This window comes from Triturus cristatus, chromosome 12 (assembly GCF_964204655.1).
Source record: "Triturus cristatus chromosome 12, aTriCri1.1, whole genome shotgun sequence".
In the NCBI taxonomy this organism is placed as follows: domain Eukaryota; kingdom Metazoa; phylum Chordata; class Amphibia; order Caudata; family Salamandridae; genus Triturus; species Triturus cristatus.
Window position 1 is genome coordinate 795,706,484 of NC_140595.1, and position 22,611 is coordinate 795,729,094.

The 22,611-nt window shown below is 46.8% G+C and overlaps 1 protein-coding gene across 1 annotated transcript in view; it reads left to right on the forward strand.

Moving 5' to 3' along the window:
- The first annotated feature begins 1,825 nt into the window (after positions 1-1,825).
- The window catches only part of DVL2 (dishevelled segment polarity protein 2), a 191,658-nt gene continuing 170,872 nt past the window's right edge, over positions 1,826-22,611 (forward strand). Inside the window, exon 1 of the mRNA XM_085639481.1 lies at positions 1,826-2,476. Within this exon, the coding sequence (XP_085495607.1) occupies positions 2,301-2,476 (176 nt within the window). The 5' untranslated portion in view covers positions 1,826-2,300. The remainder of the gene's footprint in view (positions 2,477-22,611) is intronic.

Here is a 22,611-nt window from a genome sequence, read left to right on the forward strand (position 1 = left end):
GGGGTTTGTTTCTTTTTAAACTGCCCACTCCTCTGACCCGCCCTTCCTCCAGAAAGCAGTCTGTCACAGCAGGAGAGACTCAAAATCCGATAGCACCACAACACAGGCCATAGAGGTGACCTGGACGTCAGCCACAGTGATATATGCATCAAAAGGTGACCCCGAGGGCAGACACTGCGAGGTCTGCTGGAATGTTCCAGATGTGGCACCTTTCAGCATCTCAGGGTGGCCTGTCAGCTGTCCCTTTGTGAAGCAATGATCCTTTTCAGGGCTCAGGTGCACTCCGTCTCACGTGCTCCAGCTCATATATTACAGATTGTGCATGTGTCCATTATTCCTAGGATGACGGTACATTCTGGCCCACAATAACAGAAAGAAGCATTTGCAATGCAATAGGTCTCGCATTTGCGAGAGTTTGAGCTATTGGCATAGTAAATGACAATGCCTTTTATTTTTGTGTTTTAAAAAACTGCAAGCAGTGTGTAAATACGCACTTTGCTCTTAAGTCGTAAGCAACGACTATAAGTACAAAATGCGTGTTTACGTACTGCTTGCAGGTTTTCAAAACTCATAAATAAAAGGCATTGTCATTTACAATGCCAATAGCTCAAATTGTCGCAAACGCGAGACATATTGCATTGTAAATGATTGGTTTTTTTGCAGTTTTTTTATATAGCGCAAACTTGACTCGAAGGTATTGGAGCGTTTTGCATGGGCACCAGTTACGTTACATCTGGAAATCACTTCCTCCATTGCTCCGTGCCACCTCCTCTACCCGGATCTTCAAAGCTGATCTCAAATCTCTCCTCTTCCAAAGACACTTTGAGAACTAATGCTTTCATTCTCAGGCCCCTCTTGGAAGTTTGCTCTGCATTGTAAAATTTTGTATTTTTTCCTGTACATTCCTCTCTCCTGCGTGCTTTATCGGAATTTGTGTCTATGTAACCTTCATTTTTAGTCTTGTGTTTTCTTTGCAATGTTTTATTGTGTTCCACGGTTCTTTTGTAATGTAATTGGCTCTATTGTACAGCGCTCTGACACCTTCGGGTAATGTCCACGCTTTATAAAAATGCACAAATAAATAAATAAATAAACAAGGATACATTCACATACCTGCCACCTCACAGGGTGCCACATATCCGCTCCCATCACACGGTCACCTGGTGACGAGCATCATGATATCACACTGTGGCAGGGAAAACGAGCTGAAACCACTGTAAATAGTGGTTTTCCAGCTCGTTTTCAAGAGACTTTGAACTTCGACGTGCATTAAGGGGTGTGAAAACACTCCAGGACATCGGCACCAGCCTCAGCAAGCTTTTCTGGGGGGAGGGAGGAGGTGACTTCGGAAGAGTGGGGGTTTCAAAAGTGCCTTCTAGATACTTCTGGGCACGAGTAACCCCCCCCCCCCTTTATTGACCCGCCCCCTTCTCACACTTTGAGATTGTTCTACAAGTTAGCAGGTATGCATTCATTTTTGGTTTGCACAGGGAGAGTAAGTGATTTGCCCAGAATCATAGGCTGTTGAGCCGACGCCGAAACTCGAACCTGGCTACCAAGCTCCAAAAGTCTGACCCTTACGAAGTGTGACTTGAGTACAGGAACTTTTGGTGATTGCGTCACGGTACCTTGTTGACATCAGGAGCTAATGTACCCTTGCTAATGGCTCAGTCATCGAGCCCTCGCGACATCACTCTTTGAACACCAAGGTTACAACAGGTCGCCTTTGTTGACATTGCGTCCTGACGTTTTTATTGCTCAATCAAGCCTCGGAGCGGTGTAACGTGTTTACGACATGACGCTCTCTGTAACACGGTTAGGGTCTGTCGTAATTGCGTCACGACGCTCTGCAGTACTAGGGGGGCTTTCCCCTCTCTTACACCTATGTATGCTTTCTAATACGAGCGTGCGTCTGGTGGTCGCCGCGTTGCGTTCCTCTCTGTGCGAGGTGACGTCAGACGCCCGCCACGCCGAGCAGGGGAGGGGGCGATACTGTGGGAGAAACAAGGAGCAGAAGTTAGGGCAAGAGTACCAAAGATACTCCGGCTCTAAGCCCCGCCCCTCCTGCGTTCCACGCCGCGAGTGCAAGCCCTAGCCTTTAACGGCGCGGGCGCCCGTTAGCCTTTGTAGCCGCGAGCGCAGTGGAACCACGCCCCTCACCGCTCCAAGCGCACCCTGTGTCTGTAACCCACATCCCCACCCGCGCGCCCCGACGCCTGCGCACTGACGTCGCTGGACCCCCTGGAACCGTCCGGGGCCCCGACGCCGAGCACCCTCTGGCTGCACCCCAATACTCCGCCATGGCCGCCCCCGCCGCCGGGGAGACCAAGGTGATCTACCACCTGGACGAGGAAGAGACCCCGTACCTGGTGAAGATCCCGGTGCCGGCCGAGCGCATCACTCTGCGGGACTTCAAGGGCGTGCTGCACCGGCCCAACTGCAAGTACTTCTTCAAGTCAATGGACCAGGACTTCGGGTGAGGAACCGCCGGGGAGTGGCACCTGGGCAGGGATGAGAGGGCTTTAGCTGGTTGAGGGGGGGTCATTGGGAACTGTCCTAGCACAGTGTGAGGATGCCCGTGCAGAGACATTATAGCACATAGAGGAATGTTAAGGCAGAGACAGAGAAGCACACTGGAGAAGGAAAAGTAACTGAGAGGGCACTTCAGGGAGTCGGAGGTTGTGGAGGCACAATACAGGGGGCGTCAGGGAGAAAATTATTTTACGGGCACAATACAGGGGGGCACTAGGGAGAAGGGGCCAGTGGAGAAATAATACAAGGGGGCACCAAAGTGAAGGGGCCGGGGGCGGCACCAGGGAGAAGGGGCCTAGGGGGGCACCGGGGAGAAGGGGCCTGTGGAGTCACAATACAGGGGGTCACCAGGAAGGCAGATATTTTGGAGGCACAATACAGGAGAGCTCCATGGAGACAGATCCTTTGGAGGCACAATACAGAGGGACACTATGGGAGAAGCTTGCAGAGACATGCAGGAGAGCACAAGGGAGAAGGCGCCTGTGGATGCACATTACTAGGGGGAAGGATCCATTCTTGGCGCTATTGGGGGGGGGGCACCATGGAGAAGGGGCTTGTGGAGTCACAATACACGGAAGCCCCAGGGAGAAGGTGCTTGTGGATGCACAATACAGGGGGCACCAGGGAGAAGGCGCTGAAATAAGCGAGGCGGTATACCATCCTCAACGCCAGATGAAATAAGCGAGGCGGACTGGTTTTAGAAGTAGAAATATTTATTGCAACGTTACCACCCACTACATGGAGCGACCTCCTGGCCTGGTGATCGAACGTCAACTGACAAGATGCCATTCGAACCCTGACCAGTGACCCCTCCATGCGCGGGCCATATTCAAGAGTATACACATATGTGGTTCTCGCGCGTGAAGTGCGCAATGCACTAATAACGCTACAGGGGTCTGTGTAGTCCCAATACAAGGGAGCACCAGGGAGAAGGGGCCTGTGCAGTCACAATATGGGGGAGCCCCAGGCAGAAGGGGCCTGTGGAGTCACAATATGGGGGAGCCCCAGGCAGAAGGGGCCTGTGGAGGCACAATATGGGGGAGCCCCAAGTAGAATGGGCCTGTGGATGCACAATATGGGGGAGCACCAGGGACAAGGAGCCTGTGGAGGCACAATACGGGGAGCACCAGGGAGAAGGGGCCTCGGAAGACACAATACGGAGGAGCACCAGGGAGAAGGGGCCTGGGGAGGCACAATAGGGTGGAGCACCAGGGAGAAGGGGCCTGGAGAGGTACAATACGGGGGAGCACCAGGGACAAGGGGCCTGTGGAGGCACAATACGGGGGAGCACCAGGGAGAAGGGGCCTGTGGAGGCACAATACAGGGGCACCGGGGAGAAGGGGTCTGTGGAGGCACAATACGGGGGCACTGGGAGAAGGGGTCTGTGGAGGCACAATACGGGGGCACCGGGGAGAAGGGGCCTGTGGAGGCACAATACAGGGGCACCAGGGAGAAGGGGCCTGTGGAGGCAGAATATGGGGACACCATTGAGAAGTGGCCTGTGGAGGAGCACTACAAGGGAGCACCGTGAAGGAGGATCTATTGGAGGCACAATACAGGGGATCACCACAGAGAAGGGTCCTTTGGTGGCACAATACATTGGTGCACCATGGAAGGAGCCTGTGGAAGCACAATGCACAGGCGATTGAGGAGAAGGGTCCATTGGAGGCGCTATACGAGGGGAGCACCAGGTAGATAAAATCTTTGGAGGCGCAATAAAGAAGGGTACTAGGGAGAAGGTGCCTTTGGGAGCACCAGGGAGCAGAAGCCTGTAGGGGCACAATACAAGGACGCAGAAACATCTGGAGGCATTATACATGGGGGGCACCCGGGAAAACAAGCTTGTGAAAAGCAGAATACAAGGGAGCACAGGCAGAAGGAGGCCGTGAATGCACAATGCATGGGTCACCAGGGAGATACATTCACAATAGTGGAGGGTACTGCGGAAATGGATTCCTGTGTTTCAGTATACAGTGGTCAGCAAGAAGGGTTTGTTAGTTGCACAAGATAAGGGGACTCCAGAGCGACATCCTCTGGCATTGCACGTTAGAGGATACCACTATGGGGCACACACAAAGTACAATCGAAGAGGGGTTTCTATATAGATGGGCCACCAGGAAGTTGGAGCATGTGAAGACAGTTGAGGGGGCTCCAGTGAGAAAGAAACTTTGGGGACCCATTGCAAGCAGTCGCGGGAAAGGGGCAAAGAGACAGAGCAGGAGAGGAGAAGCTCGAAATAAAGGGGGTGCCAGGGAGAAGGAACCCCTGTAAGAATATCAGGCACAATCCTAAGGGCGCCTGGAGAGGGAGCGTGTAGAGGCACACTAAAGGGGCACACCAGGAGGAAGGGTACTGGTGTTGAATAACTCTTGGAACAGTGAGCAGAAAGGGCACAGAAACAGTACAGTAGTGAAGGCGTGTCTCGAAACGGAGGATGCCAGGGAGAAGGGTTCTTCTGTCGCACAATACAGGAGGAGATCAGAAACAAGGGGCACATGGAGGCACCATAAAGGGGGTTGGGCAGGAGAAGGAAGCCTGTGGAGAACTACAGTGGAGAACTACAGTGGTACATGAGAAGCTCATCACAAAAGGGGCACCAAGGAAAATTCTAACAGGGATCGCTACAAAATATCACCTAAAACATTGGTAATCAAATCATATTGTTGTCGAAATAACGCGAATCAAGATGGAAGATTCTTCATTCAGGCAATTGATACACGAGCACCATAATGTTCGATTTTCCAAATTTTATTTTTCATACATAGAATTTCAGCCCAGCCAATGCTTTTTTCCCTTCAAGATGACTTCATCAGGGATAAACACCTTCATGAAATTCTTACACTTTTCCTAGAATGCATATGATGGCCACCATAGAATCAGTTGCCCACAAAATGGGTCAGTCTAGCATATCCCATCAAACACGCTGTATATTATCACTCAAAAATTGATTGCCAACCGTATGATTTGATTACCAATGTTTTGTGATATTTTGTAGCACTCCCTATGTTGGTTAGAATTGTTTCCAAAGTAGGCAGGGTTCATGGGCTTTAGGACCCTTTGAGGTGAAGCACTATTCTTATTGATAGATTATATACTATCACTTTTGCGGTCATAGGAGGGTATTACTGGTTTATTTGGGGGTTTCGGTTTGGCAAGGAGAAGGTTGACTCGGCAGAAAAACACAATTCAAGGGAATTGAGGGGGATCCAAGAGAGACAGACCTGGACAAGAAAGGCTGAATACTTGGGGAAATCAGGAAGAATCGACCTGGGACGCCATAGTGAAGTGACATAGAATAGACAGCATACAGAGTGTGTTGGCAAAAGACACCATGCGAAGACATAGACTGCAAAAAAACTTGTTTTGCCAAAAAGTAGACTACCATAATCTTGATCGTCCGTAAATGCGTTTCTACAAGATATTGGCCTGCGCTTAAAGCCTCTATCCAGCACTTGCCCCCATATACGCTAGAACTACAGTTGGAGCAGTAATGTAACCCAACCCTATAATATGTGAGAAGTGAGTTTAGCTGTGTTTTTATTAAATACGGTTTGGCCCTTTTGTTAGGTGATTCATATGTGCGATTCAGTGTTTTGAAGTCTTTGATTTCACTATGTGTTTTCGAAGGTAGCTAGAGAGACACCAGGGAGAGAGGGAACATTCAGAGGCACAGTACATTGGGTCAGGATAAGCACAATACAGGGTGGACATCGGGGGGGGGGGGAGGGGCAGGCCAAGCAGAGGCAGTGGCGGCACAGTATAGGGAGGGGCAGGTGGAAGTGGTCTAGAATGGAGCAATGCAGGATAAAAACATTTAGAAAAGCCACCGGGTACACAATGGGGGGGGGGGGCAGAGGAGTGGCGCTGGAGACACAAGCGAGCAGGGACCTGAGTCGCAACACAGGAGACAGTGAGAGAGGACCGGAGCCATAATACAGGGGGCACCAGTGAGAATGTCACAGGGGGCACAAACCATGGAGGCGCTTTTCAGGGGCACTGTGCGACTAGGCTGGGGAGGTGGAATTAAGTCCCAGGGATTCCACATGCACTGAGAGAACAGCACAATGGACAAAATATATTTATTTGTGGGTATGCATAGCTCTTCTACCAAATCAGTACCTGTGGAAGTTAATGCTCTTGAGCTTGTATTGTATTGGGTAAATAACATTAATAGATTTGTGAGTGTAATTAAATCGTACGCTGTGGATGGACTTACATGTGGCAAACGTGTTAATGGGGGGGGGGGGTGATACTTTATTGTTGGCATAATTGCACCAATTGAGTTTACAGGTGAAAGGCTCACAATGTTTCATTGAGCAGTTGAAGTAACTTGACATTAGAGGGCGTTGGCTAGTTGGTTGTTTGCCGAGGACCTGGGCTGGTTGGCTGACCAAGAGGACCTTGTATTTGCTTGTGATGAGGATGTTGGTGAGTGATTTTTCTGTTGTCTGGGTTAGGAAGGAGAGAGTACGTTTTGTGGTTGTTCAGCAGCTGGCTACTGTGGCGGTATTAAAGGTAAGATGAAAATTCTAACCTACTGTATGTCAAAATTTCTGACGTTGGGGGACCAGTCAGAGCATCTTCAGAGGAAAGAAGGAATGACGTGGCAGGGGCTAAGGAGTAGGTAAAGCAAAGTATGTGACCTCCAATTTAGTGAAAGCTGTGCTTGGGGAGCCAAAGAGCCATCCCGGATTAGGGAGGCCATTAAGGCAATCCAAAGTTTGAGTCTAAAGAGAGTAGGAGGTATTTGGAAAAGAGATGATTTGGCTTTTGCTGGTGTTGAAGTGTAAGAGAAGCCAAAGGGAAAGATGTCACTGCAGAAGCCTATGACCAAGCCTGCAGAAGTGAGCTTGCTAAAAGGTGAATAATTTGAGATCCCTCAGTGATTGGAGGAGTAGAGTGTACCAATCATGGTGTAGCGCTCACTGTGTTGAAATCCCCTGAGATTGAGGACATCCGAGCAGAGATAATACAGTGAGTGTGTTTGCACTGTCTGTGAAGTTCGCCAAACCATGATCGGGTGGAGTTTACACAAGTCTTTGGGGAAAGGTAAAGAAGAAATCTGAAGAGGTAGTGTGTACTTAAAAAAAAAAAAAAAAAAAAAAAAAAAAAAAATATATATATATATATATATATATATATATATATATATATATATATATATATATATATATATATATATAAAATTTATATTATATTTATATTATATTTTTTTTTTTAGGGGAATGGTTATAGGACATGGAGGCAGGTTAAGGATGACACAAGTCCAGTGCTTTCACTTTAGGTGTTTTCTAGCAGGAGGATGTTGCCACAGCAGCCATGAAGTTGGATGAGTTTAGGCCAGTGATCGGGGAGCAGTTAGTTCAGGACTTGTGTAAATACCACACCATTAGTTGAGGAGTTAAGAATGTAGGGTTCCAGGCTGATGCCACTGTATAAAAGAACCATTGATGTGAGACCAGTATGTAGTCAGTATGGTTGAGGAATATAGCCATTTGGTGTGTTACCCCTCCTGTATGTTTCAGTCATTTGACTGGACTTGAGGAACCAGCGACAGTTGTGCATTAAAAAAAGAGTAGAACTTGTCTTGTTGGAACATAACCTAACAAGATAAGGATTCTGGCTTAAAAGTAAGACTTGTGCAGTTGACACTGAAGATTGGGAGGGTCGTTTAATTAGCCACTAAAGTTTTGATTTCAGTTTAACAGGCTTTATTCTGTTTTGCCTGCATTGAAGTATGGACTGAATCTAGCTGCTAGCGTGATTGGACCAAGAATCAAAAGGAAAACGTAACTATTCTTTTGCAAGGTATAGGAATCACTGCTGCAATACAGGTATTATAGGATTGCTGATCTCTTATTCTAGCCTGCTAGATTTGGCAGGCATTTGTTGGTGCTGAAAATATCTGAAAGGTAGTGTCATGGGCATAAGACTGGAATCAGTGGGTTAGCCCTTGCAAGACAGCAGGCATCTTAGCAAGTGGTGCTAATGTAACTAAAAGTTGGACAGGGCTTTGGCTCTTCTGGAAGACTGAAGCAATGGTACTTGGATAATTTACTAATCTGCATATGGATATTGTTTGGGTGGGGGGGAGGGGGGCTCCCCTGTCATCTTTTGGTTGCTAGAGGGGCAAGAACTGAAAATTCTCAAATGTTATTTGGCTTACCATTGGAAACCCTGATATTTTTTTTTAAATGTAACATTTAAACAGAATTGCTTCTAAGTGATAGAATCTGAAACTTTCACTATTGTGTAGGTTTTTGAAGTAGCAAGTTTGAAAGCTAAAGAAGTTGATGCCTACATGTAATTAGGCATCATGGTTTCACCTGTCTAACCATGTATACTGGCCGCAGCATCTGCTCCTTCTGAGTCCGTAGCGCCTGGAATCCACGGCTCCATGCTGGGGACAAACCTACAGGAACACAACGCTGTTTGAATATTCAACATGTTCTACCTGTAACTTGCATCTACATTGTGCAGATTTCCTAGTTGCCACGTTTTGGTTAGCTGGATTTCAGTCTACTGCTTAACTGGTCAGTTACTGTACTGGAACTCACTTATCCTCAGGCCCGACTAGACCATTGTCAGCCCTGCCAGTGGATGTTCTCTTAAACCAGCATTGTCAGTAGAAAATTGTAAACCGGATGTGCTCACGGACTTCGTGCTCTCATTCTGTTTGTCCACGCCACAGACTTTTAGGCTGCTTTTCTAGAACTCCTATCCTTTTGTTAATCTGTGCTGTAGCAGCTTTTCAATTTTGCCACATTCATATAGCTTTTCCTTTTCAGATGTGGCAAAGACAAAAGGTCTCGCCAATGGGAGACCTATTGGCTTGGTCAGTCGTGTGGGGGTAGTGAAGAAACTGCCCCCTTCCCCCCCCAGCAGCGTGGAACCGGGTCACATCACTTGACAGCCTTTCATGCGGCCTGGGGCTGATGCGGTGTCCCGTTTCGCACTACAGTCCTGGGGAATAGCGAACTCTTTCAAAGTGACGCAAGCATGGGCTCTCTCTGCCCATAATCTGATGTTTTTTTCTGTTCCCGAGTGTGAGGTTTCCCATAGCACAATAAGAACTTTAACAGCTTCTACCCGGGCAAAGTTAATTTGCTTGTCTCTTTTGGAGTAGCTTGTCCTTGGCTATGCACCTTTTTAAAACGCCCCTTTCCCAGTCTTCGCTTCAGCCCAACCTCTGTCCGTCACACCCTCGGGACCCACCCGTTGCCTCATTGCAAAGCATGGTTTCCTCTGTGTGTGGAGCAATAAGGCGTCATAATCAAGAAACAGTCGCCAAATGCCTAAGCGGTGGACAGTGGGGGCGGTGTGTGCAGTGTCCAACAAACCCCATAAACTCCTCCTCGATGCCTCATCCTAGGCGTTGGTTATCCAGGAGCTCTCCTCCACAATACACAGGGATGCGCATTCTGCATGCCATGCTTTCTACTGAGGGACGTGTGCACTTTAGAGTGGTCAAATGTAGGAAGCACACAGAACCCAAGAGACCGATTCTGACTTCTAGACAGATGCACTAATTTGGTCAAATCTTGTCTTGGTTTCTAATCGCGTGCAACTGGTCCTGGGACAGGCACCCATCCAGGACGACGAAGGGGACGTCTCATAAGGAATCTGGGAACCATCCATCCATTAGAAGAACAAGTTCATTTCCTTCAGTCGCGCTCTTTATGATGTAAAGTTCAGCTCCTACAGATACCTTACTGTCCTGCCGCCTTCCCCCTAAGAGTAAAAGCTTGTCCCAAGGATGATGTTGGCTGCCTGCAAGACCGGTTTTATATTTTATGTCGGCCGATCTGTCTGCTGTGGCGAAGCTTGTTGGAAGAGCAGTTGGATCGAAACTGATGTCACCAGTGCGAAGGTCGCTCATGCATCCTCCTGGGACGACCTACTCCCGTCCTTGCGGATTCAAATGTGACATCAAGCAGTGCTGTCAGATGGTGGCTGTGCAGATGGAATTTTCCAGATCTTCTCGATGTTTGTGGTAGGGTTCTTTCAGTGCCTAAACATCCGCGTTTGCAAGTCTTATTGTGGTGTTGCAGCAGAGTTTTAAAAGATCATCAACCAATCACTGGCATCATCCTGGTACTCAGAGCATGGACTGAGAACAGTTCTGGACCGTCAAAACTAGTTTTGATCAAAAAGCCGCGTTTTTAATTATTTCCTGCAGTGCTCGGACTCGACCATGCAGAGGAGGTTGATTAGGAGAGAGGTCTGTGGTCAATACTGTGAAAGATCTCCCACCCTGATGGATTTTCGAGAACCTGAGAATGCACACAAGTCCGTGATGGTTTGATCTCCGTGATCTCTTCTGTTGGGACTGACCTAGTCTGTTTTTCTGGCATCGGGTGCTTTTGCCTGCAAGGGCTCTGATTGCTAGGGTCATATCCTTGAACTTGATCGTTATTGCTACAGGAAGAAAATAAAGCTGCATTAGATGCAGTGAGATATGATGGCGGAAAGGGACCCGCCAGATCAACTTAGCAGCTGCATTCTGTAGGATCTGAAGCCTATGGATCAGAAAAGCTGGTAGACCCTTATAAAGGCTGTTTGCACAATTCATGCGAGATATTACAAGAGCATGGATTTGTTTTTCGTGTCTCAACTGGCAGCCGTTGTATCAGCTTCCTGACTGATTTGAGCTTCAGGAAGCAAATTGAGGTGATCTGCCTGATCTGGCAGGCAAAGGAAAGATCAGAATCAAACCAATCCCCAGATTTCTGGCTGATGAGGCCAGTGTTGGGGGTGGATTTAGTTCGGCCAGCCGGCTGGCCACTGGAGCCTGGAGGGGTTTTGGTTGAAGAAAATAACCTCTGTTTTATCTGGAAAGTATTAATCTATCCATTTGACGATGTCTTTTAGGCAGTGTTTGCAATTTATAAAAGGCTGCTTCTGAGTGATCTCCGAACAAGAACAGCAGGTGTGTATCGTCTGCATAGGAGACTACCTTCACTCCCCAAGATTCAGTGAGAGTGGCAAGGTGAGCTAGATAGATGTTGGAGAGCAGCAGGCTAAGTGCGGAGCCCTGAGGTACCCTCACAGATGAGGGGTTTGGAGAAAAACCCCACTGTGAGCGCTCTTCCAGGAAGGATCGGATCCAGGACAGAACTCTGCCCTGAAAGCGGAGTAGCATTAGCCTATTCAACAAGGTGAATTTGCCAGTGTCAAACGCTACCGACCGGTCTAACAAAACCACCGTAGCAGAGGAGCTGCAGTCCACAGTTTGTGACGGACTCCAATACTTCCCGGAAGGCTGTCTCCGTACTGTATCCAGCGTGAAAACCAGACTGCGTGTCATGTAACAGGCTGTTTGCCTCGACAAAGCATGAAAGTTGGTGCTTTGCCAGCTTCTCCAGGATCTTTGCGGGAGCAGGCAGCAGTGAAATGGGCCTAACGTTGCTGAGCACGCTCTCTTCCGCATTGGCTTTTTTTAAAGAATGGCAACAGGAACTCTGGTTTCTAAATGTTGGGGGAGATTCCGGATTTCAACCAGATTTTCCATATCATATTAAGATATGGATTAATAAAGTGTGTAGCCAAACTAAGAATTTGAGGTGGGCAAGGGTCCTGGGGAGCCAGATATACACTTTAGCAGTTCCACAAGTGAGTTGTCTTCCAGTATAGTCAAAATTCGGAGAAAACACGTAAGTGGCAGGTGGGCCGTGCCCATCTATCTGTTGTGCCAGCAGTTCCCGGGAAGGTAGAGCTTTAGGATCTTTTCATGAAAGAAATTTGATAGTCTAGAACAAAAGTCTTGCGAAGGGAGTATGGTGCTCTTAATTGCACAGGAGAGGTGAAAGACCTGCAGCTTAAAGATCATGTTTAGGGCTCCCAGTGTTATGTATTTTTATTTTTTTTTATTTACATTTCTATCTGTATCTATTTTTATTTTTGGGCCATCTTATTGGTATATATCAATATTTATTTTGTTTCGAGAATAAATGGAGCCGTAAAATCGTATATTTCCAAGTTTATTTAACTCTTGAATATACATTGAAGCATGTCATGATTTAGCAAATTAAGCAGCCACTTGTAACAAAACACTACACTCAGTTACATATTAGCGTTCTACTACAAATATGTTTACATATGCCTATTTAAGGAAATCTCATCCTTTTTTTAAATTCTCCATGCTATCTATCTGCTCAGCTGTTGCCTAGAATTCACGAAAGACAGCACAGCGAGTCTCTCACAACAAGCAACATTTCCAGTATTTTTCCACTTTTAAAATTAAATACAGACAGGAAACTCGTTGTTTATTTTTGTCTGTATTTATCTTTAAAAATAGAAAAACAGAAGTGTTAATCGTGTTTAGTCATTAGACACATACTCTCCCTTTTCTAGATACCTGACTGGGTCAGGTTCGGTTCCCCAACCTGCGAGAGCCCACTCTGGAGGATTTTTTTTGTTGTTGTTGTTTTTTTTTTTTTGAGCTGCATAGTTTAATGTCTGTTCTTTCTAACTCCCTCTCTTCTTGCTTTAAGACTTATTCAGAAATTCCATCTGGTCTTTTCATGTCTCGCCTACCAGAGTATTTTTAGCTGTCTATTTGTTAACTATGTACTGGATGTCACCAAAAACGTAGGTGGGTGGGCTTAGATGCTGCCCACTGCTTGCCAATGGCTGGCTTGATTGCCACTCTAATTTGCTTCCTCCTCCTTCTTCAATTATTTGCCATCCTCTTGTATTTGTCCCTCCCTTTGGAACATAGACTCTTTACCATGCTTTTGATTAGCTGACTTGTATCCAGGCACTGCCCACATTTAGGGAACAACTTTTTTCTTTTTCATTAGCAGTCCACGAGTGTGGCACACATTTTTTTTTTTTCTTTGTGTGCTGCTCCCTCTGAGCTGTTAAGTACCTAGCCATAGTAAAGTTCTTCCCCTTCACACGCCATCCATTCTTTTGTTGCTCCCTACGGACGTACCCGTGGTCTGGTGGGTCAGTGGACTAATGCGTCTACCGCAGGGGCCTGCGTTAGACCTCATGGTCACAGGATCAAATCGCGGCGGGTCCACTCAGCCTTTCATCCATCTGAGGTCGATAAAATGAGTACCATTGAGCTGGGTAACAACAAACATCTGTTATTCAGCGCCAAGATACCCGTAGTGGTAAACGTGTGCTTTACAAATACACATGTTATGTTATTTAAATACATTTTTACTTCTCTGGTGGTGGTTGCGGGGGGTGGGGTTTATCCAGTAACTGCATTTCGCGGCCGGCCCACTCCTCTTTCCAAAGAGTGCTTTTGTGCCCCCATTGATCCCTGACCCAACCCACTCCCTGTGTCCCCTGCCTTTTTCTCTGTTTGATTTACCATCCCGCACAGCCCGTTAAATGTATGTTATTTTTTAAGACCCAATAGCTACCATTTGCTGCTGTGCCTCTCCACACAGTAAAAAGTGTTTTCAGGCAAATAAAATGTCATTTTTTATTCACTGACCCAAGTGGCATAAACCATCTTGGATGGGTTGAATAAAAAAAAGCCACATGTTGCACTGCTGGATAACATCAGCAGAAGGCACTGGCAAAGCCAATAGATCAACTAGGCGAAACCTATTGGCTTTGCCAGTGCTTGTTCAAAATATGATTTTACTTTCCGAGTGTGTGTTCTTGCAGGAATAAAGATCTGACATTTGTTTCTTGCACCCCCCTGATTTTGGCTCTTTTAGTAAAGCGCTGTGAATCCCTTTGTGCTAGCTGTAGTGTGCTTAAGTTCAGATACAGGTAAGAGGGAGAATGCATCAAGTTCTGAAAAATGCCAGATCTCAGATTGGAATGCTATTATCAATGGATGCAATCAGTCAACCATGTTTCTAATTTACAGAGGTATTAAAGCCTTGTGAAAAGTCAGCGGTCTCTAGCATACAGATAGACAGGGGCACTGGCCTGTTTTAGACATTCATGAAACTTAACTGAGGTTCTGAAAGGTCATCGGAGACAGGCAGGGCTAGCCACAGATATGCCTAAACTGTGGTTTTTTTTTTAGCAGGTCTGCTAAACTTGAGGAAGGTGAGAGCTGTTTATTTTACTTTTTTGTAATATCAAAACCATTTATATTTTTGGCGCATGAAATAACTTGCTTTTGCACTCTGTGACATATAAGCAACACAAGAAAACTGAGAGCTGTTTTTAAGCACATACAGAATGTGATAGATATGTCTTTAATGTTTCAGCAAGCTAGTTATGTTTACCAGGGTTTGCCTCGAAGATTGAGGAGTTGTAGACTCCCAACATGGTCTTGTCAACTAAAGAGTTTGATTGATCGTGTTGTATTTTCACATCCTAGTTCCTCGACATGGGTTCTTATGCATCTGGGTATGCTGCTTGAGTAGCTTAGCCTTTCTTACAGATTCCCCCTTCCACTGGTGGTTCAGGGTACGCTATACATTTCCACGCCTTTTTAGAGCATCTATTTCTCTGTGTCCTGATTAGAGGAAGGAATTTATTCCTCCAGCTGCGACCTCCTTGAGTTGTCCTCCCAGCTGTGTGCTCGTTTTAGCCTGTCCGGTGCTGTCTCAAGTATCCGAATTGGTCTTGCTGCCGGACCTCCTAGACAGGCTTGAACTTAGCCCAGAGTTCTGGAAGGCTGGGGCTGTACGGGTTCTCTAGGACTTTGCCCCTTAGTTCCCTGGTAAACGAGGTAGCATCCGTGGGTTATTCATGACTTCCATCTCGGCTGTTGTCCTAAAGCGGAGATTCCTCTGGCTTTGCTGCTCGGAAGTGACTACACCCTCCTTCCAGATGGTCTCAATTACTGCAGTACTAGTAAGCTCAACAAGGGAGGAAACGGCTTCCTCCTGCACAGGGCAGTGATCTGCCTGGATTCATCTGCAGAATGCTGTCCGCTGCACCTTTGGGGAGAATCTCTCTTTTCAGCCGAACACTATCAATTTTCAGTGTTTTCTTTTTCTCTCCCGCTTGACTCTGTATGTTGAACGACTTTAGCACAGACCCTCCATATGTTTTTGTTTTGCGCTGCCAACCGAAGCAAATTTCTCGGGTGACATTAAAAACCCGGTCTGCCTGGCTGAACTTGGGCTAAACTATTTACTGTTGAAGGATCTGCAGTTCAATCTACTGAACATATTTTGGCCATCACTCATGTTAGGCACAGCATAGAAATAACACTATATTTGTAAAATTAAAGAATGGACAGTTCTTAAAATGAGACTGCAAACAGAAGTAAGAGAAAGTTAAAACAAAAATAAATCTATTCGAAAATATGCAGATTGAACCTGTTTCTTTCATTGGAACTCTCCACTATACATGAACTTTATTGGGGGGCAGTTTAACGCCAAGGCTAAATGGTGCCAATGTCTCATGGTAGTCGCTTTCTTGTTGCGAGACCTACCAGTCTAGCTGCAGGACAAACCATTGCTGTTTCTACATCTTTAAATGGGAATTAATATGTTGTAAAAGAGTTGTATCTTTTACAAGCTTTTATCATATTTTCCACCTAAGTAAAGCTGTGCTCCATTCTACTGGCTAGCAAACATAGCTAAGTTGGAGTTAAATAATATTTCTAAACCTTTTTTATATCTGAATTATTTATTTACTGCCAATATTTGCACATAAATGGACAAGGCGTTTCTTCTGAGCTGCTTCATATCTGAGATTCTAGTTAGGAACTAAAGATTTGTTTGCTTGGCCGACCCTGAATCTAGATTTTGTTATGGTTGAGAGGCGATTAGAAACTCAAGAAACATGCTAATGATAATGCGAGAAAGAATATGGGAGAAGAGGTCGGAGTCAAGCTGATCAAAGGCCACTATTAAGAAACCACAAACCCAGGCGGCACTACTGACCATATCACAGAGCTCAATATTCCCATCCGCTGAACGTAAAGGGAGGAAACCTGCACTGGCACCCCGTCAAGCGTTCTTATCCAAGCAGTGAGAAGTTGCACAAATGACGACCAACTCTGCGACTTGCAGGAGCTTCTAATCTCCTCTGTAGTCTTTGCAGGTGCTGTGCAGTTGCTGCATAGCGCTGTTGCTGCAGTTCTCTGTAGAAAGAGCTCATTCATTTGTGATCTGCTTCCATCAGAAGTTATTTGGGTGTAAACCCTCACTTCAACTTTATTTCCCCTGGACCCTGATGAATTACTACTAATACTGTTTCTATGAGTGGCTGCAGCTTTGGTACGTTCTTTGCCAGAAGAGTGGTTTGATTTTTTTTTTTTTGTCTGTTTTATTCATAGAATTAACTACCTGGTACTGAGACGCCAAGTAGATTGGCAGAGCTGTGTTCGAAACTGAGACTGGTGGCTTTTTGTTTTGGCTATCAGCAGTGGTGTCTCACGGAGAACTCATCCCCTAGAGGAATCTGTTACACCTTCTGGTCGCCGGTTTAAATACAGGAATGTCTAGTCTCCCTTTCATACCACCGCTGTTGATAAATTGAGTACTATTGAGTTAGGGAAAAAGTAACATTTGTTGTCTGTCAGTAGTGGAAAGAGCCTTCTATGTGCCTAATGTCTGCTCTGAAGATCTGCCTGTTATATTATGTTCATGGAGTCTTTCCTCTTGATGCTGGCTTGGATATTGAATTATGGGCTGCGGTAAAAAATGAACAAGAGGTGGACTTGAGGGGAGATCTCCCTTGCTCTGCTGTAGCCTTCGTTTTGCGATTGTGTTTATTTGAGGCAATCTTGGCTCTTTTCATAAATGTTTACACATTTTTAGATGATGTTCAAGCTCGCACATGAATCTGCAAACTATGGCTGTGCTCTCTGTTCAAATTTCACACCCCAGTATAAACATGTTAGGTTGCCTTCGAGCCCCCTAACGATGACTTCTTTAGCCCATTATTCTGCCTTGTTCCAGCACACTAACTCTTGAGTTGCTGCAGCCACTGGGGGTCACTAGTCGCTGTGGGTCTTTGTTTAGTACTGGGTGGGAGGAGGGAACGAGATGAATGCTTTGATTTTCAAAAAAGTAGTTCTAAACTTTGTTTCCTTTTGAAGTATTTGAAATCAAATAGTTAACTAGAACAGAGGAAGCATAATAACCACCTGGAGCCAGGGGCATATACAGTCAACACTTGTAAGCAATTTCATTGATTGAACTATCACTCATGAGCACTTTCTCACTGTGGTGGTTTCACTTTGTTCGATCTTGTGACATTCCCTCTTCTGGTGCCTTTTTTGCTTCACAGCTTCATTCATTGTTTCAACAAGTGAGCACTGCTGAATAGATGTTACCCCATGCTTGTAGACTACTTTCATTTTCTATGCTGGCCTCGTTTTTGACATTATTAATTCACCAATAAACTGTTCTATAGCCTTCATCTGTCGTACACCTTTGTGTACTGGTTTTGGTACTGTACACTGTGTGATCACTTGAACACTTGTTGGTATACTTATGATAGAACTTAACTTTTGACTAATGAATCTTGCTTCTTGTCATTTTGTAATGCTATACTATTGTTGGATCTACCCGGGACCACTTTTCTTGCTATATGTATTTAAAACCAATGCACAAAGTAATGTGGGGCATTTGGATAGATGATTGCAAGTGCTCTGAACCAGAGGAAAAGATAGAAAATGTGCTACAGGCAAGTTTAGATGCAAAGTTATAGTAGGAGTTAACACTTAGTAAACAGACTGATTTACAATGCACATTTTACTGGCTGTAACTAGACTCAACCGTTTTTCAACTGTACTAGGTGGGGTCGTGAAGAAAAACATACAAAGTGGGTGATAAAAAGTCCAAGACTGAGAGGGAGGGAGCTATTTGCCATGCAGAGAAACTCAAGTTCATGGCTCTCGTGAAGGGACACACTAGGAGCTCATAGTTGTTCCCTGAGCTGCAGCGAAGGACTCCACCAGAGCTAGGCTATTCACAAGGAGCACAGAAACCAGTGCTTCCAGGAGAAGAATTGAAGCAGAGACCCCACTAGGGAGGAGAACCTTATTCTGGTGACCTCCTGGATCTCCAAGCCCGCATTGACCCTTGAACACCAAGTGCTTGGAAATGCTCCCTTGTGTTGGAGCTGCAGTGTTAACCGCTCCAGGTAAAGTAGAAGCAGAGAGACTCATAGGTTCTGGCAATAAAGGAAGAGTCTTCAGATGAGGTATATAAATGTGGCCCACGCCGGCCTAAAAGCTCAGTAGGGAAAAGGAGCACAGAATGAAAGGCTGCGGTGGATGATTTTACTCAGTTGGGTCAGCAGAGAGTTGACGACTCTAAAAACATACAATTAACATGTGACCAGGGTGACTTGCGTGCACGATGAGGTTGATTCCTTTAAAGCATACACTACGCACAATGGTGTATGGTTAGGGTTAGTTATTGTGTTACAAGAGAGCAAGAGTAGAGTCCTGATGGATGGTTGCTTGTTTTATGGTGAAACCTGAAAAGGTAGGTTTTATGGGAGCGAGCTGAACAAACCACTCTGCTGCTGTGGAGATTTTATACCGCATTGGGATGCTTTTTTGTTTCGGAGAAGGTAGCCCGGAAGGCTGAGCAGTTGGTAGAGACTGGGTCATCCAGAAATGGTCAGGTAATGATCCTGAAGCTGAGTTGAGGAGGAACACGTACACGTCAAGTGATTTTTGTCTTAAGCATTCCCTCTATTTGTCTAGTTGCAAAATACTTTGGAAATCCGGGTGCCGTTTGTGATTCTAGGATTCTTGTTGACTGGAATTTGAATTGTGTGTAGATATTGAATTTGGTTTAGAGGCAAGTCATGGTGTCCAGTGCAGTTTGATTATAAAACTGTATTGTTCAGAGGTGAAATTATAAGGCATTGCTAGATCCTGTTCTGTATCTTTGTGGAGTGTTTGCATGGGTGGGTGTGCTGAAGGATGTTTTTGTTCTGCTGGTTTGTACCGTTATTCATTGCATGGTTTTAGGAGGTTGTTTTGAGATATTGTTGCACATTATGTGCCTTTGAAATCTGTGTGTGTGCATGGCAAGTTTAAGTGACTTCTTCAGTATGATTGAAATTTAGATATGTGACAGGATGTAGATGTCAGAATAACCTAAATAGATGTGCCATTGAGATGGCGAACACTTAACCAGCTAGATGATTTTCAGCCTTCTGCTCATTTCAGTAACTGGGGTTGTCTTAATTTGTACAGTTAGGATAACTTGATTGGCTATACCTTTGACGTTTCAGCCAGTTATGTTGCATGGGTTGTGTGTATATGAGTGATGGGGCAAGGGGGTTGTCTAATGTGTATTGTAGATGTTCTGCTCGGTGCTGTATGGAGATTGGTTCCGACGGAAAAAACCTCAAGGAAAGCCTATGCACCCCTTACAGTCAGAGATACACTGATCCGTAGCGGTCAGTGATTAGGTTCACAGGAGTCTTTCCACTGTTTCCCCCCTACCACGTTGTCATTAAAGGGCTGCCATGAGAACTGCTCTCAGCCTGGGAACTTGGATTCAGGACGTCCACCCCGTCCCATAAAAACTAAAATGCTGCACCGGAGTGACAGAATGGGCCCCACTCTTCTACTTCTTGCTCTATACCCCGCTGCTCAGAGCGAGAAATGGAACACAGAAGACCAGACAACAAAACAGGGTAAAAGATGAGGTAGAGAAGGGACTGAATGGGAAGGAAATGAAGCTGGGTGTACAGGATAGTAAAGCAAGAGAGGAGAACAGGGTATCCTAAAATGTGAAAGTGGAAACGGAAGACCCAATGTCTAGAAAGCTCGCTTCTTGTAACGCCATCTGCTTCCACTAATCGCCACCACCCAAGCGGTCAAAGACAGTAGCAGGAGGCACATTGTTGGAACTGGGGTTGCCAATTCACAAAGGTAGCCTGGCTCGTGGCAGGAAGGCTCCCGAAGGCCTCTGGTGTAACGTAGTCGTACAGCACGCACATCCAACCAAGCAGAGTTACGCACGCAATGATAACACACCACACCACTTGGGTTTAAAAACAAAACCTTTTATGTAGTAGGTCGTAGCAGGAAGTGATTTAGCATAAATTCATTTGTATCTATAAATAACTCCTATTCAGAAAATTAGCATGGAATCATTACTATCTGCGGATAACATATGTAATTCATTAGCATAAACTCATTACTATCTTCGAATAGCATAAGCAATAGATTAGCATGGATTCATTACTGTCTGTGAACAACTTATGCAGTAAAACAACATGAATTCATTAATCCATTAGGTATATCATATAGAGGAAATCAGCATGAAATCATTAATATCTGTGAACAACTTATGCCGTAAATCAACATTAATTCATCAATCCACTAGCTCTTCAACCCGCTCTTCTAGTGACACGATAACTGGGGTTCTTATCCCCTTGTAACAGGAACGATCTGGTATGGCTTACAGTCACCTCAGTGGAAAAGGGGGGTTCCAGATGGCACATTGGCGCTGTCCTAGTGGCTCTTTCCCCACCTCATACACTCGATGTGCTAAGGCCCGGGATGTCCCACTTCTCCCGGCGTGTCCTCAGCACCCTCGGCCCAGTCTTAGACTTTCCCGGGGAGGGGCGGATGCGGGGGCTGCCTCCGGTGAGACTGGAGACTTCTCGGCAGCCCTCCCGCGCTGTTGGGATCTCCGCCCCCCTCCCCGGGGATGTTACCTGTTCTCTTCGGCGGTCCGGGGCCCTTGCGCAGGCCTCTACGATGTCAGGGAAGTCCCGGAGTCGCTTCACCCCCGCCGTTGCAGTGCCGCTCGCAGGGAGTGCTTACGGCGCTCTGTGGAGGCTGGACGTGGGCGGGAGCGGGGGCGAGGCCTGAGACGCGGCCGGCGCTCTCGTCACGTGATAGAGGGGGGTTTCCTGGGAACGGCTGCGATCGTCAGGGGATAACACCGCCTATTTCTCCTCAGCGGACGCGGGGCCCTCGAGCGGGGCGGCCGGCCCTCCTGACAGTGGCAGTCACCTAGGGCAGCGGCGGTGAGTCTGGGGCACCCGATTACGTCTTGGCTCTCGTGCTGCAGGACTCGGGCAGCGGCGGTGTATCGGGGCACTTAGCGCTTCCCAGCCTTAGGGGGATGTAGGTGCTTCAAAGAGTTAGTTCGACGGGGCTCAGCGCCTCAGGAAGGTTACGGCGCTCTTCAGAGTTAGCGCCTCAGGTGTCAGCGCCTCAGGGGGGTTACGGCGCTCTTCAGGTATAGCGCTTCAGGAGGTTTCTGACATAGCGCTTCAGGAGGTTTCTGACATAGCGCTTCAGGAGGTTTCTGGCATAGCGCTTCAGGAGGTTTCTGACATAGCGCTTCAGGAGGTTTCTGACATAGCGCTTCAGCAGTTCTTCATAGCTGATGATTCCTTATGGCGCTGATGGTACACGGCCCTTTCTCCTGACAAGGGGTTAGTTAGTCAGTTCGGGGGATGGGGGTTTGAGTAGGAGGCTGCTGCCAGTTAGGCCTCTCCTGATGGTCCCTAGGGGATTCCCTCACACTGGGCCAGGTCAGTGGGTTTGGTCAGGTATCCTCACGCAGCTTAGCGGGCAAGGCCTAGACCTAGTCACCCCTAGTGGTATAGGTGCCCCCTCCCCCTTCCGCCTAAACTCCAGCACAGGGTCCCCCCCAGGTCAGTGGTACCTCATCAACTCACTAGAAAGTTTCCCGCCCTTTCTATTTATACTCCCAGGTCAGGTGACCTCCCTCTATTCCGGAAGGTTCCAGGGCCTTCTACATTCTAGGGATGGTCAGGGGAACCAGGCTAGTGATGTCACAATACCTAAGGGTTCTAGGCAGCTCCTGGCAACTAGGGCGCTACTTGAAAGACCGCTCCGCAGTAGCAGGGGTCTGTGGCAGCCATCTTAGTGGTAGAGAGCACCTGCACCTTAACATTGACCAGCAATGGTAAGGTGCCCGAAGACCTAGAGCCAACCAAAAAGAGGGTGGAAAAATGAGGCAAGGGCGAAAAAACACAGGGAAGGTCACCCTAGGGCGGACAGGTCTAACAGGCGCCCCCCCCAGCCGAAAGTGGGGAGACCTACCCAACCTCTAGGGAGCTCTCCTCGCTAAGGCGGAAAAACCGGGAGAGACCGTCCGCATTGGCGTGGTCAACTCCGGGCCGATGTTCCACCCGAAAGTCCATCCCCTGTAGGGAAATGGACCACCTTAGCAACTTTGGGTTCTCGCC